At 38.3% G+C, this 19,480-nt stretch overlaps 1 protein-coding gene across 2 annotated transcripts in view; it reads right to left on the bottom strand.

Moving 5' to 3' along the window:
- Positions 1-1,472: 1,472 nt before the first annotated feature.
- Positions 1,473-19,480, bottom strand: part of LOC130921976 (proto-oncogene tyrosine-protein kinase Src-like) — a 29,775-nt gene continuing 11,767 nt past the window's right edge. Inside the window, exons 3-13 of one of the 2 annotated variants that reach the window (XM_057846380.1) lie at positions 19,337-19,436; positions 17,993-18,010; positions 15,710-15,808; positions 15,535-15,638; positions 10,055-10,204; positions 9,833-9,988; positions 9,581-9,760; positions 8,239-8,315; positions 8,002-8,155; positions 5,247-5,378; positions 1,473-5,185 (exon numbers count right to left, since the gene is read on the bottom strand). In XM_057846380.1, coding sequence (XP_057702363.1) covers positions 4,977-5,185; positions 5,247-5,378; positions 8,002-8,155; positions 8,239-8,315; positions 9,581-9,760; positions 9,833-9,988; positions 10,055-10,204; positions 15,535-15,638; positions 15,710-15,808; positions 17,993-18,010; positions 19,337-19,436 — 1,379 coding nt within the window. In that variant the 3' untranslated portion in view covers positions 1,473-4,976. The remainder of the gene's footprint in view (positions 5,186-5,246; positions 5,379-8,001; positions 8,156-8,238; positions 8,316-9,580; positions 9,761-9,832; positions 9,989-10,054; positions 10,205-15,534; positions 15,639-15,709; positions 15,809-17,992; positions 18,011-19,336; positions 19,437-19,480) is intronic. The other variant, XM_057846381.1, reaches the window with a different exon arrangement.

Below are 19,480 nucleotides of genomic sequence, written 5' to 3'. Positions count from 1 at the left end.
TGGACCATTTTGAGGCCACTAATGTCTCTGAACAAAGAATAAGCAATAACATTTTATTTGAAAGCTTATGATAGTCTCATAAGACATAAAAATGTCATAATTAGGACATGACAATAAATGAATGTTAATGACGTGTCATTCAGTGTCCTAATCCTATCATAGATCCTGAACCATATGACATTTGAAACAATGTCAACTTTGCATCAAAAGTGACAATCGTAACCATTCATATTCACAACAAGTGCCGTGTCATGATTCTGACCGTTCAAAAAAATAATATTTAATAATCGATTAGTCGACAGACATAATGGCCTTCGTGAACTTGACATCCCTGATCTTAGTTGTGGCGTTGTAGCATCAACAACATCAAACACAAACTTATCAAAACACACTTGAAATTGATTTTATTGCACATTTAAAGAACAAAAAGTGGCACAATACCCATTTTGATCCAGACGAAAGCAAACGCTCACCTGCCCGTGACGGCCGCCACGTCTGCCTGAGCTGCATAGATTTGTCAAAAGCAAACCAATGTAAACATTAAAAATAGTAGTAATAATAACAACACCGAGACACGCTTGAAATCATCATGGCAGAGGTTTTCCAATCAGACCTTGGCTTTATTCACATGTCCTCTTTTTTTCTCTCCGGTGAGTCACAACAAACACTGAAAAAAGAACAGAAAAAGAACACTTCTTGTTCTCGGAAATATACCACTGTTTCGCTTATGCGGATCCAATAGAAAATAAAAAATAGTACATTTCAAGAAAACCTTCCGGGATTTCATTTGTAAAAATAAACAAAAAAAAAAACATTACTTGATAGTCACAGTCATTGACGATACTATTTACATGTTTTTTGATGTCCAAATGTCATTGTCAAAGTCTGGTACAGCAAATGACAATTGCACAGGGGGAAAGATGGGGGAAGGGAGGTAAACCATTTCCAGTGATGGCCATTTTGTAAAAGGTAAACTAATTAGAATTTTTATGGATGTTGACAGCACTTATTTTATTTAAATGTGTTTATCACTAGTAGATGTCCAATCCATTTGAAGTGGAAGGGTGGCAGCAGATGAACATTCACTACCATGCCTCCCCCTTCAAATGAATTGGACGTCTAGCGCCGTCAATGGCAGAAAGATTTAAGCAGTATCTGACGAAATCATGATAGCAATTACTTTACATTGGAGTATGCAGTTTAAAAAAAAATAAATAAAAATCATGGTATCAGTACAGTATCGCCATTGGTCTCAGTGCAACACTAATAAAATGTATTCCTAATTAATAAATTACATTGAAATGTGTGATTTAATTCAAACTAATAAAAATTGTTCATGCTACAATAGGGGTCTCAAACCTATGGCTAAGGTTGTCAATTGAGGCCTCTGGGAAATTATGTTTTAGGCCCGTGTTCATCATATTACTGTGTTTTTTTTCACGTGTTGTTGCCTTAGGCGTGTTGCTTAGTTATTGAAAGAAAAAAAAAAAAAAAAAAAAGAAGCTACCACAGCACAGGTTAATGAGACTTACATGGTGCTTTTTGAGAAGTTAGCAATTAAATCTTCTGAACTACTCCTTTGCCGTAACTCAGAACACCCCAGCTCTTTAGCAGCCCCTGGATGATTTAGAGCCCCCTGTTTTGTAGCCAATGCAGTATGTTATTGTTCATATTTTAAAAATATACTGCTACTTTAACTATTTAATTCATGATAAATTAAAATATTTACTACCGGTAAATAAAAATAAATTGAAAACACGTTAAATGTTATCAAATGAATAAAATTTTTTAGTAATTATGTTTCAAATTTACTATAGTTGGTTCTCCACCCCTCATCATCATGGATATAAAAAGTCTACACACTGTTGTACAAATGCCAGACCTGTATTGAAATAAAAAGAAAAAAAAATAGGGTAGATAAAAATAGTACTTTATATCTCATTTTTTTCAATAAAGTATTAAAATGAATTTTCTTTGGGTGTAGGGACTGTGAGCCACCTAAAATGTTTGAACTGGGGTTTGTAGACTTTTCCAATCAACCTCCCTTTTGGGCCTTTTTGTACATGGTAAATGGTAAATGGTGTTATACTTATATAGCGCTTTTCCACCTTTCAAGGCGCTCAAATGGAGTGCTATTGCTGCTTACATTTAGATTGACAGCAACCTAAAGTGAGCATAACTACCAAACAACCTTAAAAAAAAAATGGCACGAGCGATGGCCATCCAGCGTATCTACCATTATGATACAAAAGCAACTATTGTGTACAGTGCGACGACTGGATGAGATGGACAAAACGAAAAGCCTTTGTCAAGCAATTGGACGGCATCCATGTAGCTTCAAGTAAATACAGTGTGGTTGAGGATGTACAACGTCATCGTCGTCACAAACGCAGCACAAAAAGCATGCTTTCCAAATCCACGCATGAGCGCACTTGTATTCGGATTTCCTCTTTCCACATTCGGCTCTCACGTTTGTGTATTTCCTCTGCTAACTGGAATCAGGAAGTTCATTTTTCAGTCCTGAGCTTCACTGCCCTCAAGTGCCCTTTACCATTGTCTTGAATAAAACCTCAACCCGGATAGCAAGGATAAGGAATAAATGCTCAAACGGCTTTGAAGCGCTCACTGTTATGCAAGAATCCTGTAAAATGGCAGTAGATGGTACGCAAAATAGCAACCATTTTGAACGCGAAACCTGGAAAACCTTGCACCAACATAGTTTTCAGTACATCTGGACTGGAAAATTCAGTGTTCAGTTTTTCATGTGATACCCCAATTTATGGCAATGTTCAAAGTTGGAAACCTTTCATGGAAATTAACATGGATTAACTTAAAAATGTGAAAATTGAGAAAATTTCAAGCAAGTACGCTGGGAACTTGACTTAAAAATTTTGACTGTCGGTGGTTAACTCTTTTTGTCCACTTTTTATCCACCTAAATTTGAGTAAAGTGGGCTTTGGGTGCAATGACGTTCGAATAAATAGAGGGGTAAAAAAAAAAAAATTAACCCAATCATATTCTAGAACATGGTGTCAAAACTTGCAGCCTGAAGGCCCGCCACGTCATTGTGTGTGGCCCGTGAAATCAAACTGTTTTATGCCAGACTACTACTTGTCAGAGTTGTCACTTTTAACTTTTTATGGTGCAAGTGACTATTTTTGGTTATTTAAAACACTCAACTTTAATGATATTTAAAAAAATATTTGCATTAATTACCGTGCAGTGTGTATTATTTTTTGAAATGGTTTTTAGAAGTAATTTTTCAATATATACCATTTCTTAAATAAATGTATACACTACCGTCCAAACGTTTGGGGTCAGTCATACAGACAGTTTTGGTTTTTTCATAAAATGATACACTTTTACCTATCAAATGAGTTGCAAAACAAATAGAAAATATTGTCAAGACATTGGCTAGGTTAAGAATGATTTTATTCTGAAACAATAACTTTCTGCTTTAAACCTAGCCTTCGGCAAAGAATACTCCATTTGTAGCATTTACAGCATTGAGGACCGTTGGCATTTTAGCTGTCAATTTATTGAGGTAATGTGGAGAAATTTGAGCCCACCATTCCAGAAGCCCTTCCCATACATTTGATCGGCTTGATGGGCACTTCTTCGTTACCTTGCGGTTAAGCTGCTCCCACTATACCTTAATGGGGTTGAGATCTTGAGATTATTCAAATAAATTTGTATCATTTCTAACACTTTTAATGTATTGACTATATTTTCTGTTCATTTTGTATCTCATTTGATAAATTAAAGTGTGATTTTTAATGCAAAACTCTTGAACGGTACTGTAAATTCATTAAAAAAAAAAAAAAAATTAGCTACAAATTCCGACGAATAAAAACTGAACACTAGAAACATGGATGTTGATTTTTTTTTTTTTTAATAGTATTTAAATGAGTACTCTATAAACTGTTATAAACATTGTTGACATATCACAAAACCATATACGTCAAAACTAATTCAATTTACAGAAATCTATACTTATTTTGGTTGACAAATATTGTTATGGAGCAGAAAACTCGCATGTTCATAATAAAATGCAGATTTTATTTTTGTCAGCGGAAAAAGTGATTTTGTAGAGATTTTCTGTCCGGTGATGACACTCAAAACGCATGTAACACATTTAACCCTTTATGTGGCCCTCATTTAACTCATTAGCTGCCATTGATAGCACTAGACTTCTAATCCGTTTTGACTGGGAGGGCCCCGGCCCAAATGGATTGGATATCTAACGTCGTGAAGGGCAGCCAAAGAGTTAAAATACTATGAATGGGGGAAAAAATATGTTAAAAGTGTTATTGGGGACCATAACCAGAGTGGGTTTCAGTTTTTATTCATTTTAGTTTTTATTAACATTTTACTAATTGTTAATTTCATTTAATCAAAAGAAAAAAATGTGTGTAAAATAATGATTACTAGCATATATAATTGAGACCTGGTGTCCACATATGTGAACATCACATTTAGAGATATGAAAGGCACACTTGTGTACCTAATGTTAATATTGTGGCCTACCTTACCAAATATGATGTCTGAGATTTTTTTTAATTACCAAAAGTAATCATTTTCCTTATGAAGGGTTACATTTTGACATCAGCTGAGGAAGATATAAAGTTATCGAAGAACATTTAGCGAGTATTTTTGTGTGGCGGTCCATTTACGAGAAAAAAAAGGTAATATTTATGCTTCAGCTTGAAGTAATTCCCACAGAAAGTTTCCACTTTGGAATATTTCCAACTTTATCCATGCCTCTCTTTTACAGGAAGTGTAAAACGGGCTTTTGGCACCCATGAGTCAGTCTCAAAGCCTGAGTGTGTCCTGAAGTCCAAAAAGTACCTTCCGCAACAACACCGATGCTCCCTCACAGGTTCCCATGTTCCTCTGAGGTTTTTTAGTGCAGACTGAATTTGTTTTGAGTGTATGCGTGTGTCGTTGTGCGTGTGAATGAAGTAGAGTGCGCTGTTCTATAGGTTCTCCCCTGGTTGGTACTGAGGTTCCGTGGAGGTGAAGTAGTCCTCCAAAAAGCCCTGCAGGTACTCAAAAGTGGGCCTCTCTTCTGGGTCCTTCCGCCAGCAGGACAGCATGAGCTCGTGCAGGGAACCGGGACACTCGGACGGACATGGCATCCGGTAGCCGCGCTCCACTTGGTCCAGGACCTCGCGGTTCACCATGCCTGTAAAAGAAAGTGTTTTTCCAAATGTGCACTGCACCCCGTGGTACTAACGTGGCTTTACCTGGATAAGGTACTCGGCCTTTGGTTGCTAGTTCTGTAAGAAGAACCCCGAAGGACCACACGTCTGACTTGATGGTGAAACGCCCGTAAAGAGCTGCTTCAGGAGCCGTCCACTTGATAGGAAATTTTGCTCCTGAACAATTATGGAGAAAAGGTTAGTTAATTCACTAATTAATGCAGTTAAATACTTTAATTGAAAACTAGAAAATGCAATTTTGGGGATGTGTTTGCTCTGCCATGGGCAGTGTTGTCACAGATTACTTGAAAAATAATTTAATAACCGATTACGCCTCAGAAAAGTAATCTAGTTATTTTACCGATTACTTTACTGTCAAAGCAATTACTTCAAAAGTAATTTATTGGTTACTTATGACCCATTTTTATACCTCAACATAAAAATGACAACAGAAACATTTCATTGCATTTAGTTGACTTTCCGATAATTGAATTTATAGGGGAAGATCAGAATTTTTCACATAAGGCTTAATCTTCCGCGAGTTCGCGGGTTGTTTTATTAATCAATGGAGTTGATTTCAACTAGCACTGACTCGCGCTAGTTTAACCACTCCAGAGCCCTGAAACTAACAAATAACTGACAAACTTCATGTAATTTGTTGAGCTCAACTCCACAGACTAATTAAACCCCCGCTAACTCGAAGATTAGGCCTAATGTCAAAAATTCTGAATTACTGGTTCGGGTTTAGGGTTACCAGCATATCTGTGCCAATGTAAAACATTGCAAATTGACTGGACATTAATCAACAACACACTAATGAATTACACAGTGCATTAAACACAAATGTGGGGTCGGGCGCGAATCCGCGCGCACAACCCGGAAGTACGCGGTACACACAAGCAGTCAATTGAGCCACAAAACGAGGCGGCAACTAAGCACTTTACACTCAATCAGACATACAACACATCCCAAAAATTCTAAACGAACAAGTCACTTCACGGCATAAATGTGCAACACGAATATGATGTAAACAATTCTTGCGGACTTCGCAATGAGGAGCGGGAGCGACAAATACCCGCTGTTGCAACGGTAAAGCTACGAAACGGCCAGCAACGTAGCGACTCCAACCTATCGCTGGAAGTAGGGGTGTGCCATCTTAGGCACCCCGCGATTCGATTCGATAACAATTCAGGGTGCTACGATTATTGAACGATGATCACGGTATTGGCGATGATCACGGTTATCACGATTATCGATGCATCGTACATTACTAATTAATGAAGTAGCCAAACAAATTTATGTCCATTATTTATTTAAAAAATCCTAATGATTCAACAGGAAGGATGGAAACATGCCCTTACAACCAAGATTATTATTTTATTTTTTTTTTTCCAAGAAAGTGTAAAAACATTAACCATTTTAAAGGGAGTACTTATTTCTCTCAACAATACAATAAAATTTACACAGGTGGAATGAATTACACATTTTCTGGAAACAAAGTTTCTTTAAAAATAGACTTCTTTTAACCAACATACTTTGTTTTCACAGATTTCTGTATTATTTCGTATGTTTGTTGTGTTACCGCTGAACTTAATCATGGTTTTACACGTTCTGCATATGAAATAAACAGTAGCGAATTGGCTAAATAGCTTAGCGCTAACTGTTAATATCTCAAAAACAACAACAATAAAGGCTAAACAATACAGGAGGGTTTGTGTACTTACCTCTTATAGACATACACAGGTCTTAGCAACACACTCAGGACATTTTTCAACTGACATAACTTGAAACTACTACTGGACATATGAATGACAAGGAGCAACAAACTATCTCTCTTCCCCTCTTGCTCTAAAAAATAACTTGCGCACAGAAGCGCGACTGCCGTTCCCGCCTGTCTCATACACAAATTTATTTTCCAGTCTTTTAAAAGGAGTAAATCAGTAACCGGCAGCATCCATCATGATATTGGGCATGCGTCCATTAAAGGTGTCCGGCTGTAATAATGTTTAATAGGGAAAATCTCGTTTTTGAACCTTTATGAATCGTAATCGAACATGTCGAATCGCGATGCATCTAATAATCGACTTTTTGGAACTCCCTTAGCTGGAACCGTCCAGAATGAAGGAAAAAATCCTCACTTTCATTCATGGACGCACACAGATGAACACTCCCTTGCACATCTCAACAGGCTCGAATGCACCCGCGTTGGCACACGTCTTTTTTAGTCCCAAAACCGGAAATAACTGAGGGGTTACTATGGAAACGAACATTTTCTATTTAGAATGATCTTCGTACATGACTACAATATTTTTCATTCTACATAATATTGTGTTATTGCCTCATAATGTAACACAGAGACACTAAGGAAACTAACCTTAATCAGATTACTGGTTTGGAAAAATGAACGCGTTAGATTGCTTGTTACTGAAAGATAGTAATCAGATTACAGTAACGCGTTACTGACAACACTGGCCATGGGTCAGTTCCTTGTTAACTTAGTGGCTGCCATTGACTGTGCTAGACGATTAATCTATTTTGACTGGAAGGGGAGAACGAATGAAAACTCCCACTCAAAATGGATTCAACATTTGATGCCATCAATAGCATAAAATAAGCAAAAGACCAAGTGCCTGTTTTTATTTATTTATTTTTGACAAAAGAAAAATTTGGCTAAAACCTCCCCGTTAATTTCCAATAGGGCCATCATTTGCTGCCAGCCCCTCCCAGTCAAAATAGTCATCTATTGCCATAAATGGCACTAAATGGGTTAGTAATAATAATAATAATTGTCTGCACCTACCCTGTCTGGCAGTGTACTCATTGTCTTCAATGAGTCTGGCAAGGCCAAAATCGGCCACCTTGCACACCAGGTTGTCTCCCACCAGGATGTTGGCAGCGCGCAGATCTCGGTGCACGTAGTTCATCCTTTCCACGTACGCCATCCCTGCTGCGATCTGGACAAAAAAAAAAAAAAAGTGTAAATAATAACCATGGTGGAAAAGGGGAATTATGGGATGCAGCGTGACAGAAGCCCAACCTGAGCTGCCATGTCCACCAACTGAGGCAGTCGAAGCATTTTGCCCGCTTCTCCTTTAAGGAAGTCCAGTAGACTGCCTGTGTGGGCCAGATAAAATGGCAATTATAAAGAAGTAGACACATAGCTCACAGGGTTTAATCAAGTCTTAGTCATTGGCCCACTATATTAGACATGTCTAACTCAATTTGTTACCCACACAAGAAAGTAAAAGTATGACTTGTTAAAGTTTTCAATAAAGGTTCTTAGTATAAAACATAAAAAGAATTTCTCAGTACCCAAATCAGACAGAAGTCCTGTTCATTCAAAAATTTAAAAAAGTGCTGCTGATTGACGTTTGTTTTCTTGAGTGCAAAGTGCTGACATAAATTGTGTCAATGAGTCTTTTCTTTAAACAACCAAATCGAATGAGGAGGAAGACTAAATCGGTTTTCTTTATAAAACAGTTGTTCATAAATACAATCCAAATCCAATTTCAAAGCACACTCTTTTGTATGACAATTTACAGTTTGAATGAGAGTTTGAAAGGAGAATAAATTGTTATACAAATGGGTTTATGTGTGTCGTTTCTTTATAAAAAGAAATGAGACAAATTTACTATCGAACAATAACTCAAATGCTAACATGCTTCTCCAAAACAATACAAACGGACACTTAAGACACGGATTAGCATAATCGCTAACTAGCTCAGCGCGCCATGTTAAATAGTAATGTCGTATAAACAGGAATACAAACAACACAATTGGCTTTATTTACTCACCTCTGACAGAGGCACACTGGATTTAACAACACAAAAGACGTTCTAACTCTCGACACTTCGTAATATTATTGATTCAGCAAACAAACCTGAGTGTTGCAGTGAACTCTCTCTCTCTCTCTTGCTATAATCGCTGGCACGCGCCTACAGACTTACATTACACACAAACAAGGGCCCAATCGGAACTGCTTATTGCTCCCGACAAAAATCGATTATCAAATTCGTTGGCAACTAATTGATTACGGTAACTGATGAGTTTTTGCAGCTTTAGTCAAAATTATTGTATTTAAAAACATGCCTTAAAATGTGAAATTAACTTGCTATATAAATGGGTAAAATCGGATAAAATGTGAAAGTTTTTACTCTGAAATGCAAAACCTGTCAAGTTAAATTGGGGAAACTTGTCACAATAAAACATGAAAATTGTCATGTTGAAACTTGTAACTTTCATTAAAATGTGAACTTTATTCAAATACCACACCAAATTGACCATGTTAAAACGTGAAATTCATCAAGATAAATTCATGATGATGAAATTAAAACAGGACATTTTCAGCTTTGTCATGGAATCATAAATCAATTAGTCACCTTGGCTCATGTACTCCGTGACAATGTAGATGGGTTCTTCGGACACCACGGCGTAGAGTTGGACGAGCTTCTCGTGCCGGAGCTTCTTCATGACCTGAGCTTCCTGCAGGAAGGCCTCTGGCGACATGGTGCCTGGTTTTAGGGTCTTGATAGCCACCCGCGTCGTACCGTTCCACGTGCCTGACAAAAACACAAAAGCTGTTAATCCTAATGGCCGTTCTGTCTGAACTAACTTAACTGGATTCTTCTTACCCATCCAAACCTCTCCAAAGCAGCCCTGACCAAGTTTCAGGTCGAGACGGAGGGACTCTCGAGGGATCTCCCAGGCATCTCGAGCCAGTCCCTGCGTCTGAGGCTTAGCCACTGGGCACACGTCGGTCAGGGCGTGGCATAGCCCATCGGAGTGCTCTGGAAGACGAGTAGAGTGAGACGGAAGAAATCTCTTGGCTTTTTAACGAGCGTAAGCATACTCACTACGATAATGGAAGACGAGTTGCTGCAGGCTGGTGAACTGTGTGCGCGACGTGATGTAAAAGCCGCCGCTGTCCAGCTTCCTGATTTTGTAATGTTTCACATTCAGGCCTTTGGTGTTGTCATAATCCAACACTGAAAGGCAGTAAGCTCCTATGGGGGGAAAAAACAAAACAGAGGAATGGAACAATAAGAGCGCATCAGGCGTTTGGGACAGCTGCTCTGCTCTCCCAACAGCTGTGGTGGGTCAACTCCCCGCTGGCTCCTATAGAAGCCTCAAGAATGCACTAGTGTAATTTGGTCTCATGTGGATGCTCTTCACTCTTATTTAGGAGGATGTCAGTACCCTTTTTGGCCATTTCTTAATTTTGGGGCCGAACTACAGTGCCTTGCAAAAGTATTCGGCCCCCTTGAATCTTGCAACCTTTCACCACATTTCAGGCTTCAAACATGAAGATATGAAATTTAATTTTTTTGTCAAGAATCAACAACAAGTGGGACACAATCGTGAAGTGGAACAACATTTATTGGATAATTTAAACTTTTTTAACAAATAAAAAACTGAAAAGTGGGGCGTGCAATATTATTCGGCCCCTTTACTTTCAGTGCAGCAAACTCACTCCAGAAGTTCAGTGAGGATCTCTGAATGATCCAATGTTGTCCTAAATGACCGATGATGATAAATAGAATCCAAATGTGTGTAATCAAGTCTCCGTATAAATGCACCTGCTCTGTGATAGTCTCAGGGTTCTGTTTAAAGTGCAGAGAGCATTATGAAAACCAAGGAACACACCAGGCAGGTCCGAGATACTGTTGTGGAGAAGTTTAAAGCCGGATTTGGATACAAAAAGATTTCCCAAGCTTTAAACATCTCAAGGAGCACTGTGCAAGCCATCATATTGAAATGGAAGGAGCATCAGACCACTGCAAATCTACCAAGACCCGGCCGTGCTTCCAAACTTTCTTCTCAAACAAGGAGAAAACTGATCAGAGATGCAGCCAAGAGGCCCATGATCACTCTGGATGAACTGCAGAGATCTACAGCTGAGGTGGGAGAGTCTGTCCATAGGACAACAATCAGTCGTACACTGCACAAATCTGGCCTTTATGGAAGAGTGGCAAGAAGAAAGCCATTTCTCAAAGATATCCATAAAAAGTCTCGTTTAAAGTTTGCCACAAGCCACCTGGGAGACACACCAAACATGTGGAAGAAGGTGCTCTGGTCAGATGAAACCAAAATTGAACTTTTTGGCCACAATGCAAAACGATATGTTTGGCGTAAAAGCAACACAGCTCATCACCCTGAACACACCATCCCCACTGTCAAACATGGTGGTGGCAGCATCACGGTTTGGGCCTGCTTTTCTTCAGCAGGGACAGGGAAGATGGTTAAAATTGACGGGAAGAGGGATGCAGCCAAATACAGGAACATTCTGGAAGAAAACCTGTTGGTATCTGCACAAGACCTGAGACTGGGACGGAGATTTATCTTCCAACAGGACAATGATCCAAAACATAAAGCCAAATCTACAATGGAATGGTTCAAAAATAAACGTATCCAGGTGTTAGAATGGCCAAGTCAAAGTCCAGACCTGAATCCAATCGAGAATCTGTGGAAAGAGCTGAAGACTGCTGTTCACAAACACTCTCCATCCAACCTCACTGAGCTCGAGCTGTTTTGCAAGGAAGAATGGGCAAGAATGTCAGTCTCTCGATGTGCAAAACTGATAGAAACATACCCCAAGCGACTTGCAGCTGTAATTGGAGCAAAAGGTGGCGCTACAAAGTATTAACGCAAGGGGGCCGAATAATATTGCATGCCCCACTTTTCAGTTTTTTATTTGTTAAAAAAGTTTAAATTATCCAATAAATTTTGTTCCACTTCATGATTGTGTCCCACTTGTTGTTGATTCTTGACAAAAAATTAAAATTTTATATCTTTATGTTTGAAGCCTGAAATGTGGCGAAAGGTTGCAAGCTTCAAGGGGACTGAATACTTTTGCAAGGCACTGTACATCTAAAAATCTACCACTTTTTAAGACCAGAACGACTAAAAACGTACATACCTAAAAAAGTTCAGTATCCTGTTGTAAAATGATCAATTTAATGTTTTTTTTTAAGTTTCATGTTACAACCACCCAAAAAGTGGTTGTGTTTGTTTGTTTGTTTTTTTAATCTTTTATACTGTTGCTTATATGCTCAGGTTTTTTTTTTTAATTCCACACTATGTCCTCTCTCACCACAAGAGCAAACTCTGGAAGTCAATTCCCCCCCTCATACACCCTAGTGTTTTCCCTTTTCCACCTAAGAATGAGGGCGCTAATGCAAAGATAAAATACCTCTCCTTTAAGGAATTGGGGCACCGATAGTGAACTTTTTCTCTTATGTACCCTCTTGTTTTCCATTTTTGACCTAACCTGAGGAATCAGGGCACTGATGCTAAAAGTTGTGACCTCCCACTCCCAATCCAAACTCATGTTTTCCGCTTTCTGATCCAAGGAACTGGGGCACTGAAAGCGAAAGTAGTCCCCCCCCTCCATTAATCTATCTTCTTGCTTTCCATTTTCCAACTAAGGAATTAGGTGCAAAAAGTCACCCTCAACCTTCCTCTTGATTTCACTTTTCTGATCTAGGGAATTGGGGCACTGATAGCCACAGATTTTGTCTGTGAGTGTCGCTTAACCACCCTCGTTTTACCTTTTCCATCTAAGGAATCGAAGCGTTAATAGCGAAAGCCATCCAGCAGGCTCGGGATCCTATTTGTATATGCCATATGCTTTTATGTTTCTTAGGTGGGATATAACTGAACACATTAATTTCCTTAATGAGGAATGAATAAATTCTGTCTATCCATTTATCGATAATGTGATTAGTTTATCAAGATATTCTGTTGCAAGTTTCTTGCATTTTGGGAAACAAAACAAAGCAATTCCATCTGGATCAGGTCATTCTTGATGAAAAGGTGGGGAAAAAAATGCTAATTAAATTTCCTTTAACACAAAATGTCAAACTAGTAAAGCTCTGACTCCCTCCCTCTCTCATGGCAAGGCATGATAAAAACAATGACGCCACCTTTTTGAGGTGACTCACGCTTCTTAGTCATTCTGACTCAATTCGCGCATAATGCGACATACCTGTCACTGAGGGAATAGCATTTGACTTCTAATAAAGACTGGCCCCCTCCTTCCTTTACATGTCATTCTACCATAACCCGACAGCTTCATCTTTCTCCTTCATGATGAACTGGGGCCTTTTAGCCAGGAGGGAACGGCAGCACCATCGTAGGCTGACCTACTTCTGACACTGTGATTCACCCCTCTCCGTTCACCCCCACACTACCTCGCTACACGCGCTTCCTTCAAAAACAACCCCCCCCCCCCGAAAGAGCCGCTTCATGTCACTGGGATGACAATCGAGCAGAAACGCCACCACGGGCTGGGAGAACAAAGGCGCCTCCGAATGACGTAATGACGAGCTCGTGGCTTTTACAAATTGGCTCCCTGATGAACTCGTGTAGAAGTTCACCAGGGAGGACGAGAAAATATAATCACTTCCTACTTTCTGGTAATTTCAATGCCTAGCTCGGGCCAAATGGGAAGCTGAGGTTTGAACGTGGTTCTCTTTAACGATGTTGCATTCACAGCGCTTCAATTTTTCGCACATTTTTTTCTCCATATGGTGACCTACTTATTCAACTGATTTTCTGCCGTTGACGGTGCTAGACGTCCAATCCATTTTGATTGGAAGAGGCTGGCAGCGAATTATTGCTGCCAGCCCTTCCGGTCAAAATGGCATGAAAAATATGAGCATTCACAGCCATTCCTTCCAGTTTAAAATAATCTATAGCTGATAACAGTACGCAATGAGTTAAATACTGTGTAAATAAAATACTTTTATTTACTATGAGCCATGTTTGTCTTTGTTGTAAAGCACTTTGGGGACCTTTCGGGTTTTGTAAAGGGCTAGGGCTAAAGGATTGAAAAATAAATAAATAAAAAAAATATATATATATATAGACCTGGCGAAAACACATTTTCAGTCATGTAGGTCACACATGTAGACCAAATACATATACCGGTACCGGTAATTACTGTGGCCTACATGACCCAAATTGTGATGTCCATGGATTTGGACAGTAGGCTTTTATGATGTTAAGTTTTTTTAAATTCTCAAAAATAGTCACTTTCCCTATAAATGGTTAATAAAATATACAATGTACAATACTGCCTTGTAATGACCCTCACAATTGTGACCTGAAAGAACAAAACGAATCTAAAGAGACCCATTTTTGATAAAAATCAATAAGAGACAAACGCTCAGCTTTCTATTAACATACAGTCTTCACATACCGTACAGCATTTTGGGATGTACAAAATTAGGAGAAAACTGACTCTGAAAATGGGCAATTCTACTTTTGCAACAATTAATCACTCGTCCTTGGCAACCAGCAATGCAGGTGAGGCCGAATAACCACCAAATTTGACACAGAAACTCAAATGACACACTACGGAACAACTTATTGTACATTTCAGCCATGAAATGACTTGAATGTTTTTATGTGCATATGAAACATTTAAAGTGGAAATTTTCAAGTGAAACTTTTTTTGCCTCAAGGAATCTCCTTGCAACATCTGACTTATTTTGCTACGCTAGGTCACAATTGAACTTTTATCTCATTGCCAAATTTACAACAACATTATGGCGTGTTGAGCTCCAAACCTTGAAGGAAAATAAAAAGACTTTATTCCATCTTGGAATAAAGCCTTGAAATAAGAAAATGTGGAAAAAACGAAGTGCCGTGACTACATCCGGATGTGCCGTACCTCCAAGGCTTACATACATATTTTACAACCTTGTTAAAATGCACTGATACTTCCGCACATTTCATTGTAACATTTCCATTTCTCGAGTTGCACAATACAGACTGCTGCCATCAATTACATATGTTTTCTAACAGCCTGCAGCCAATATAATCAGACTTGCCAAAGCACCAAGTAAAACTTGTGATGAAAGAATTCATAATGACACGAAAGGGCATGTGTGAATTGAATGACCTCTCTTTCCTTTTGATGACACCTGTTCATTGGCTCCTAAATACATCTGCTTTAACCCTGTTAGGGACAGTGGTTACTGCAGTGGACTTTCAAAAGTTGAGGGTTAAGACCTTTAACACTTTATACAGTAGAGCAAGTGATTGTTTTTGGTTATTTAAAAAAATATATATTCGCAATTTATTATATATTTGTAGGAGGGGAGAATGAATGAACATTCCTTCGCCCCTCCCATTCAAAATGAAAGGACATCCAGCACCATTAATGGCAGCCAACGACTTAAATGAGATCCATGTGAGTTTTTTTTTTTAGATTAACATTCGTGCATGGAAGGGTTAATACATACTTTAAATGTGTTTTTCCAGACAATATGACACAAATCTATTTAAAGACATCCTCATGATTAGATTCTTGACATTATTAATGTCTCACCTTTCGTCGTCTCGCTCTCCCTCACCAGGAAGGTACCTCGCCTGTTTTGTAAATTCAAAAGGATCCGTTCCGAATCCCGCCGAGTGATCTTCCCAAAATACCACCTGCCAAAAGTGGGCCACAGACAAGTAGTTCAGTTTGTCGTACAGTCAACTACGTCACAGGCGTGACATACTCTTCGGCTTGAATGGAGTCTGACGGCGCCACGTAGTTGCTGGGGATGTAACCGCTTTCTCCAGTCGTCAGGGAGCGAGCCAGCCACCAGTCGCCTTCCCTGAAAATGGAAGAAGTGAATTCACACAAAACTCCCGAGTGCCACTGAATTTCATGAAATTAATGTGCGTTTTAAAAGTTTTAGGTCACTAGAAAGGTCAGTCAGAATTTAGCTATCTTTTTTTTCTCTCTTCAGATTATTGGAGTCAGTTTAACACTGTGTCACCTTGACTCATTGGAGTAGGACTGCGCTGTCTGAAGAGAAAGAGAAAGCCTGAAGCTTAGCACATGCTGTTTCACTCATCGCAGTGCACACAGTGATGCGGAGAAAAGTAGCTTATTGACAAGAACTAGTTATTAGATGTGTGTTGGTATAAAATTACACAACTATATAAATAAATTTGATATTAAAAATCAATAAATTGCGTGAGAACCTTACGATTAATCGAGATTGTTATTTTTTAATGCACAATGTTTGATAGTAAATTTTTAAAAAAATGCAGCATTTGTTTATTGGAAATTATTAATTAGATGTTTAATGATACAAAAACCAACAAGGAATGATTACATTTATATCATTTATGTTTATTCCAATTTTTCAAAACCTTTACATTTTTAAAAATCCATTTTTGGGGGAAAAAAAAAAAACTTTAAAAATATTTTGTTTTTTGCGATTAATCATGTGTGACCCATGTGATTTATCATGAATAATCTCTTTTTTAAAACAAGTACCACAGCAGATTTAAAAGCCGTATATAGCATTTTTATATTCTAAGTGGAGGGCCATATGAATAACATGCTTTGTCAATTTTTGAGAAAAGATTTTAACATATTTTATATATTAGCAGACGTACATGATTATTTTCATTTTCAGATTATAAAATAGCCCTCTTCTATTGTACACTCAGCCCAATGATATACATGGCGGAAAACACAAACAAGACTAAAAAAGCTGTTTCTGCTCTTGCACTCCTCTTTAAAAGAAACTGCTGTATTTTAAGCCAAAACAACTGTTGTGTTTGATGGAACAATATGTCTATATGCTGCCATAGCCGCATTAAGCCCCCGAACTATTTTTAATTTGTCCAATTTACTCTGGAAACCCCGTTTACAGACGTCACGCAAACGCTTTTGTTTCAACCCAGCCATAAAACGAAGGTAATCAATTATGTTTATTTTTCAAAATGTCTGTCATTTTCAGCTTAGAATCATTAATTGATGTCTAATATTTTGTTAAAAAAAAAAAAAAAAAACGACTTAAAAAAATTATTCACGCGCATATTTCAAACTTCTAAACAAATGACGTCACAATTAAAAAAAAATTGTGTCTGTAAAAAAGTCACAGATATCTACCTCATAACTATCGCTGAATTTTTTTTTTTTTTTACTGTTGCATTTTCTCCAATATGTTAGATCATAAATAACGGATCCAAACAAAGGAAAAAAAAAAAAAAAAAAAAAAAAAAAAAAAAAGTTTAAAAGGGTAAATATATGAAAAAGAAAATCTTGACCACTCCTTTATGTCTGCGATTTCTGCATCGCGACCCTTGTTATATTACCATGTTTCACCCATAAAATCCCCCAAAAATCCAGCTGTGGCCATTCACAGCTGTGTCTTGACACTCAGTGATACATGCTACATAGAGTATATGGATCGAAACAAGAAAAGTACACGATAATATCTTGTTAAAGTCATGGCGTCTGTAATTCTGCTCTCGCGTGCTCTGACCTCCTGATAGGGTTTTGCTGTTGAAAAACCTTTTAAAAAAAAAATTTTTTTTTTTAAAATGCTCTCCTGTTCAAAAATTTTCTTCCCCCAGAAAATTGAGATTTTAAGCTTTCCAATGATGTATCACACATGCATATCGGAAAATTTTGAAATTTGGCCAAATTTGCGGTCCCAAATTCACTTCAAGTCACCTGAGTGTTTTCCGCCATATATATATATATATATATATATATATATATACTGTATATATATATTTTTTTTATTATTATCTTGCATGCGTTAGGCCTGCTACTACTGTAGGTGAGCCTACATGTTTAGACCACAACTCTGCACTGATACAGGCTTTTTGTGTATGAAGGTACACTCTTATTTATCTTCAGAATCAGACAAAAGACTTAACCAACTATATGCTACAGTATATGGTTACGCACAGTATGCATTTATCATGCCCATCATCTCGATACAAACATTAGTCTGGATAAAAATGTCTTGTCCTTTGCAGTGAGAATTACTGACCTGAAGCTGTACTTTTTCCTAGGAGAGACCATGAGGCATGATAGAGCGATAGGGAGAGAGAGAGAGAGAGAAGGAGAGATAACAGACACAGCAGACACATCAAAACACAGCAAGGCAAGCAGCACTCAGACAGACAGCGGAGGCGGAGAACACGCGCTGGGATGGCACAGCAGGGCCGACGTTCTGTCTTGCATCATTTCGGTACACAAGTGTACATTTACATATTTTCAGGACTTGGAAAGCTGCTTGATGCATTTTTTATATACAGTACGTCTATATTAAAAATTTAGTTTTTTTCTGCCGTACTATGCCGTCCCAACCAGCAAATAAAGAGTGACCAAAAAAATCGGTTAAGAGCTTGCATCAAACAGAAATGTTTCTCAGTTTTGCTTATTGTATGCATCAAGGGTCTCAAAAATTCCAGGGGTCATTGGAGATAAAAGGCTGTGTTAGTGTGGTATACAAAAAAAGGTTTCAAGTATTTAAAAACAATTTACGTAATTTAGCCTTCTCAGTCTTTTTCAAGTACAGTTGAGAACACAAACATCTTCTTAGAAACTTTGGCGTCAAGGTGCCATGTACTCAACAACAACAAAAATTCTGTCTCAAATTTTTCCTGAAATTGGCTACGTTGCTTGCTAAACTTTCTATTATGAGCAGGTTTTGAGAAAGACATGACTTGATGACAGTATATGTCCATTTTACCTGGTTTCACTTTGGAATTGCTTTTCAAACAGGTACAACCCCTAGCAAAAAGTATGGAATCACCAGTCTCGGACGAGCACTCACTCAGACATTTTATCATGTAGAACAAACTCAGATAAAAAGACTAAGTCCTTGTCTGGTCCTCGAGACTGGTGATTCCATACTTTTTGCTAGGGGTTGTACCTGTTTGAGAAGTAATTCGTACTTCGGCTAACTTCTTGACAAACACCGTAGAAAATTGGCATGAGCCTGAGGTATGCTAGCTTTTAGTTATATTACTAGCTTGCACTGTAAGTGAAATAACATTTCAAGTACAGGGCTGTAAAACACTGTCCAGTTGGCCCCAACTGGCCCCTGTGCTGCAAGTTTGAGACCGCTGATCTACATGAAAGAGGCAAAAAATTATTAAAACCTGTCAATACAATGCTTATGCTAACCTGCATTTAGAAATGTGTTAAGATTGAGGACTTCACTAACATGGACAGCGATGGATGTCTAATCCATTTGAACTGGAAAGGGCTGATAGGGAATGATTGATGCCAATCCTCCCAGTTCAAACGGACTGGACGTCTATCACCATCAATGGGACAGAAACATTTCAGGCGACAAAAACACCCAAGGTCAAGTGCGTGTCCTTACGTGTTGTTGACAATCTGCAGCCTGTCGCCTTTCCGAAAGGTCAGATCAGATGCTGTCCGTGATTCATAGTCATACAGCGCCACGAAAGTAGTGACACCTCCTGCAAGACAGAGCACATCAACATGCGTTTAGAGAACAAAACTA

This window comes from Corythoichthys intestinalis, chromosome 9, assembly GCF_030265065.1.
Source record: "Corythoichthys intestinalis isolate RoL2023-P3 chromosome 9, ASM3026506v1, whole genome shotgun sequence".
Classification (NCBI taxonomy): Eukaryota; Metazoa; Chordata; class Actinopteri; order Syngnathiformes; family Syngnathidae; genus Corythoichthys; species Corythoichthys intestinalis.
This window is presented reverse-complemented; position numbering and strand designations above follow the sequence as displayed.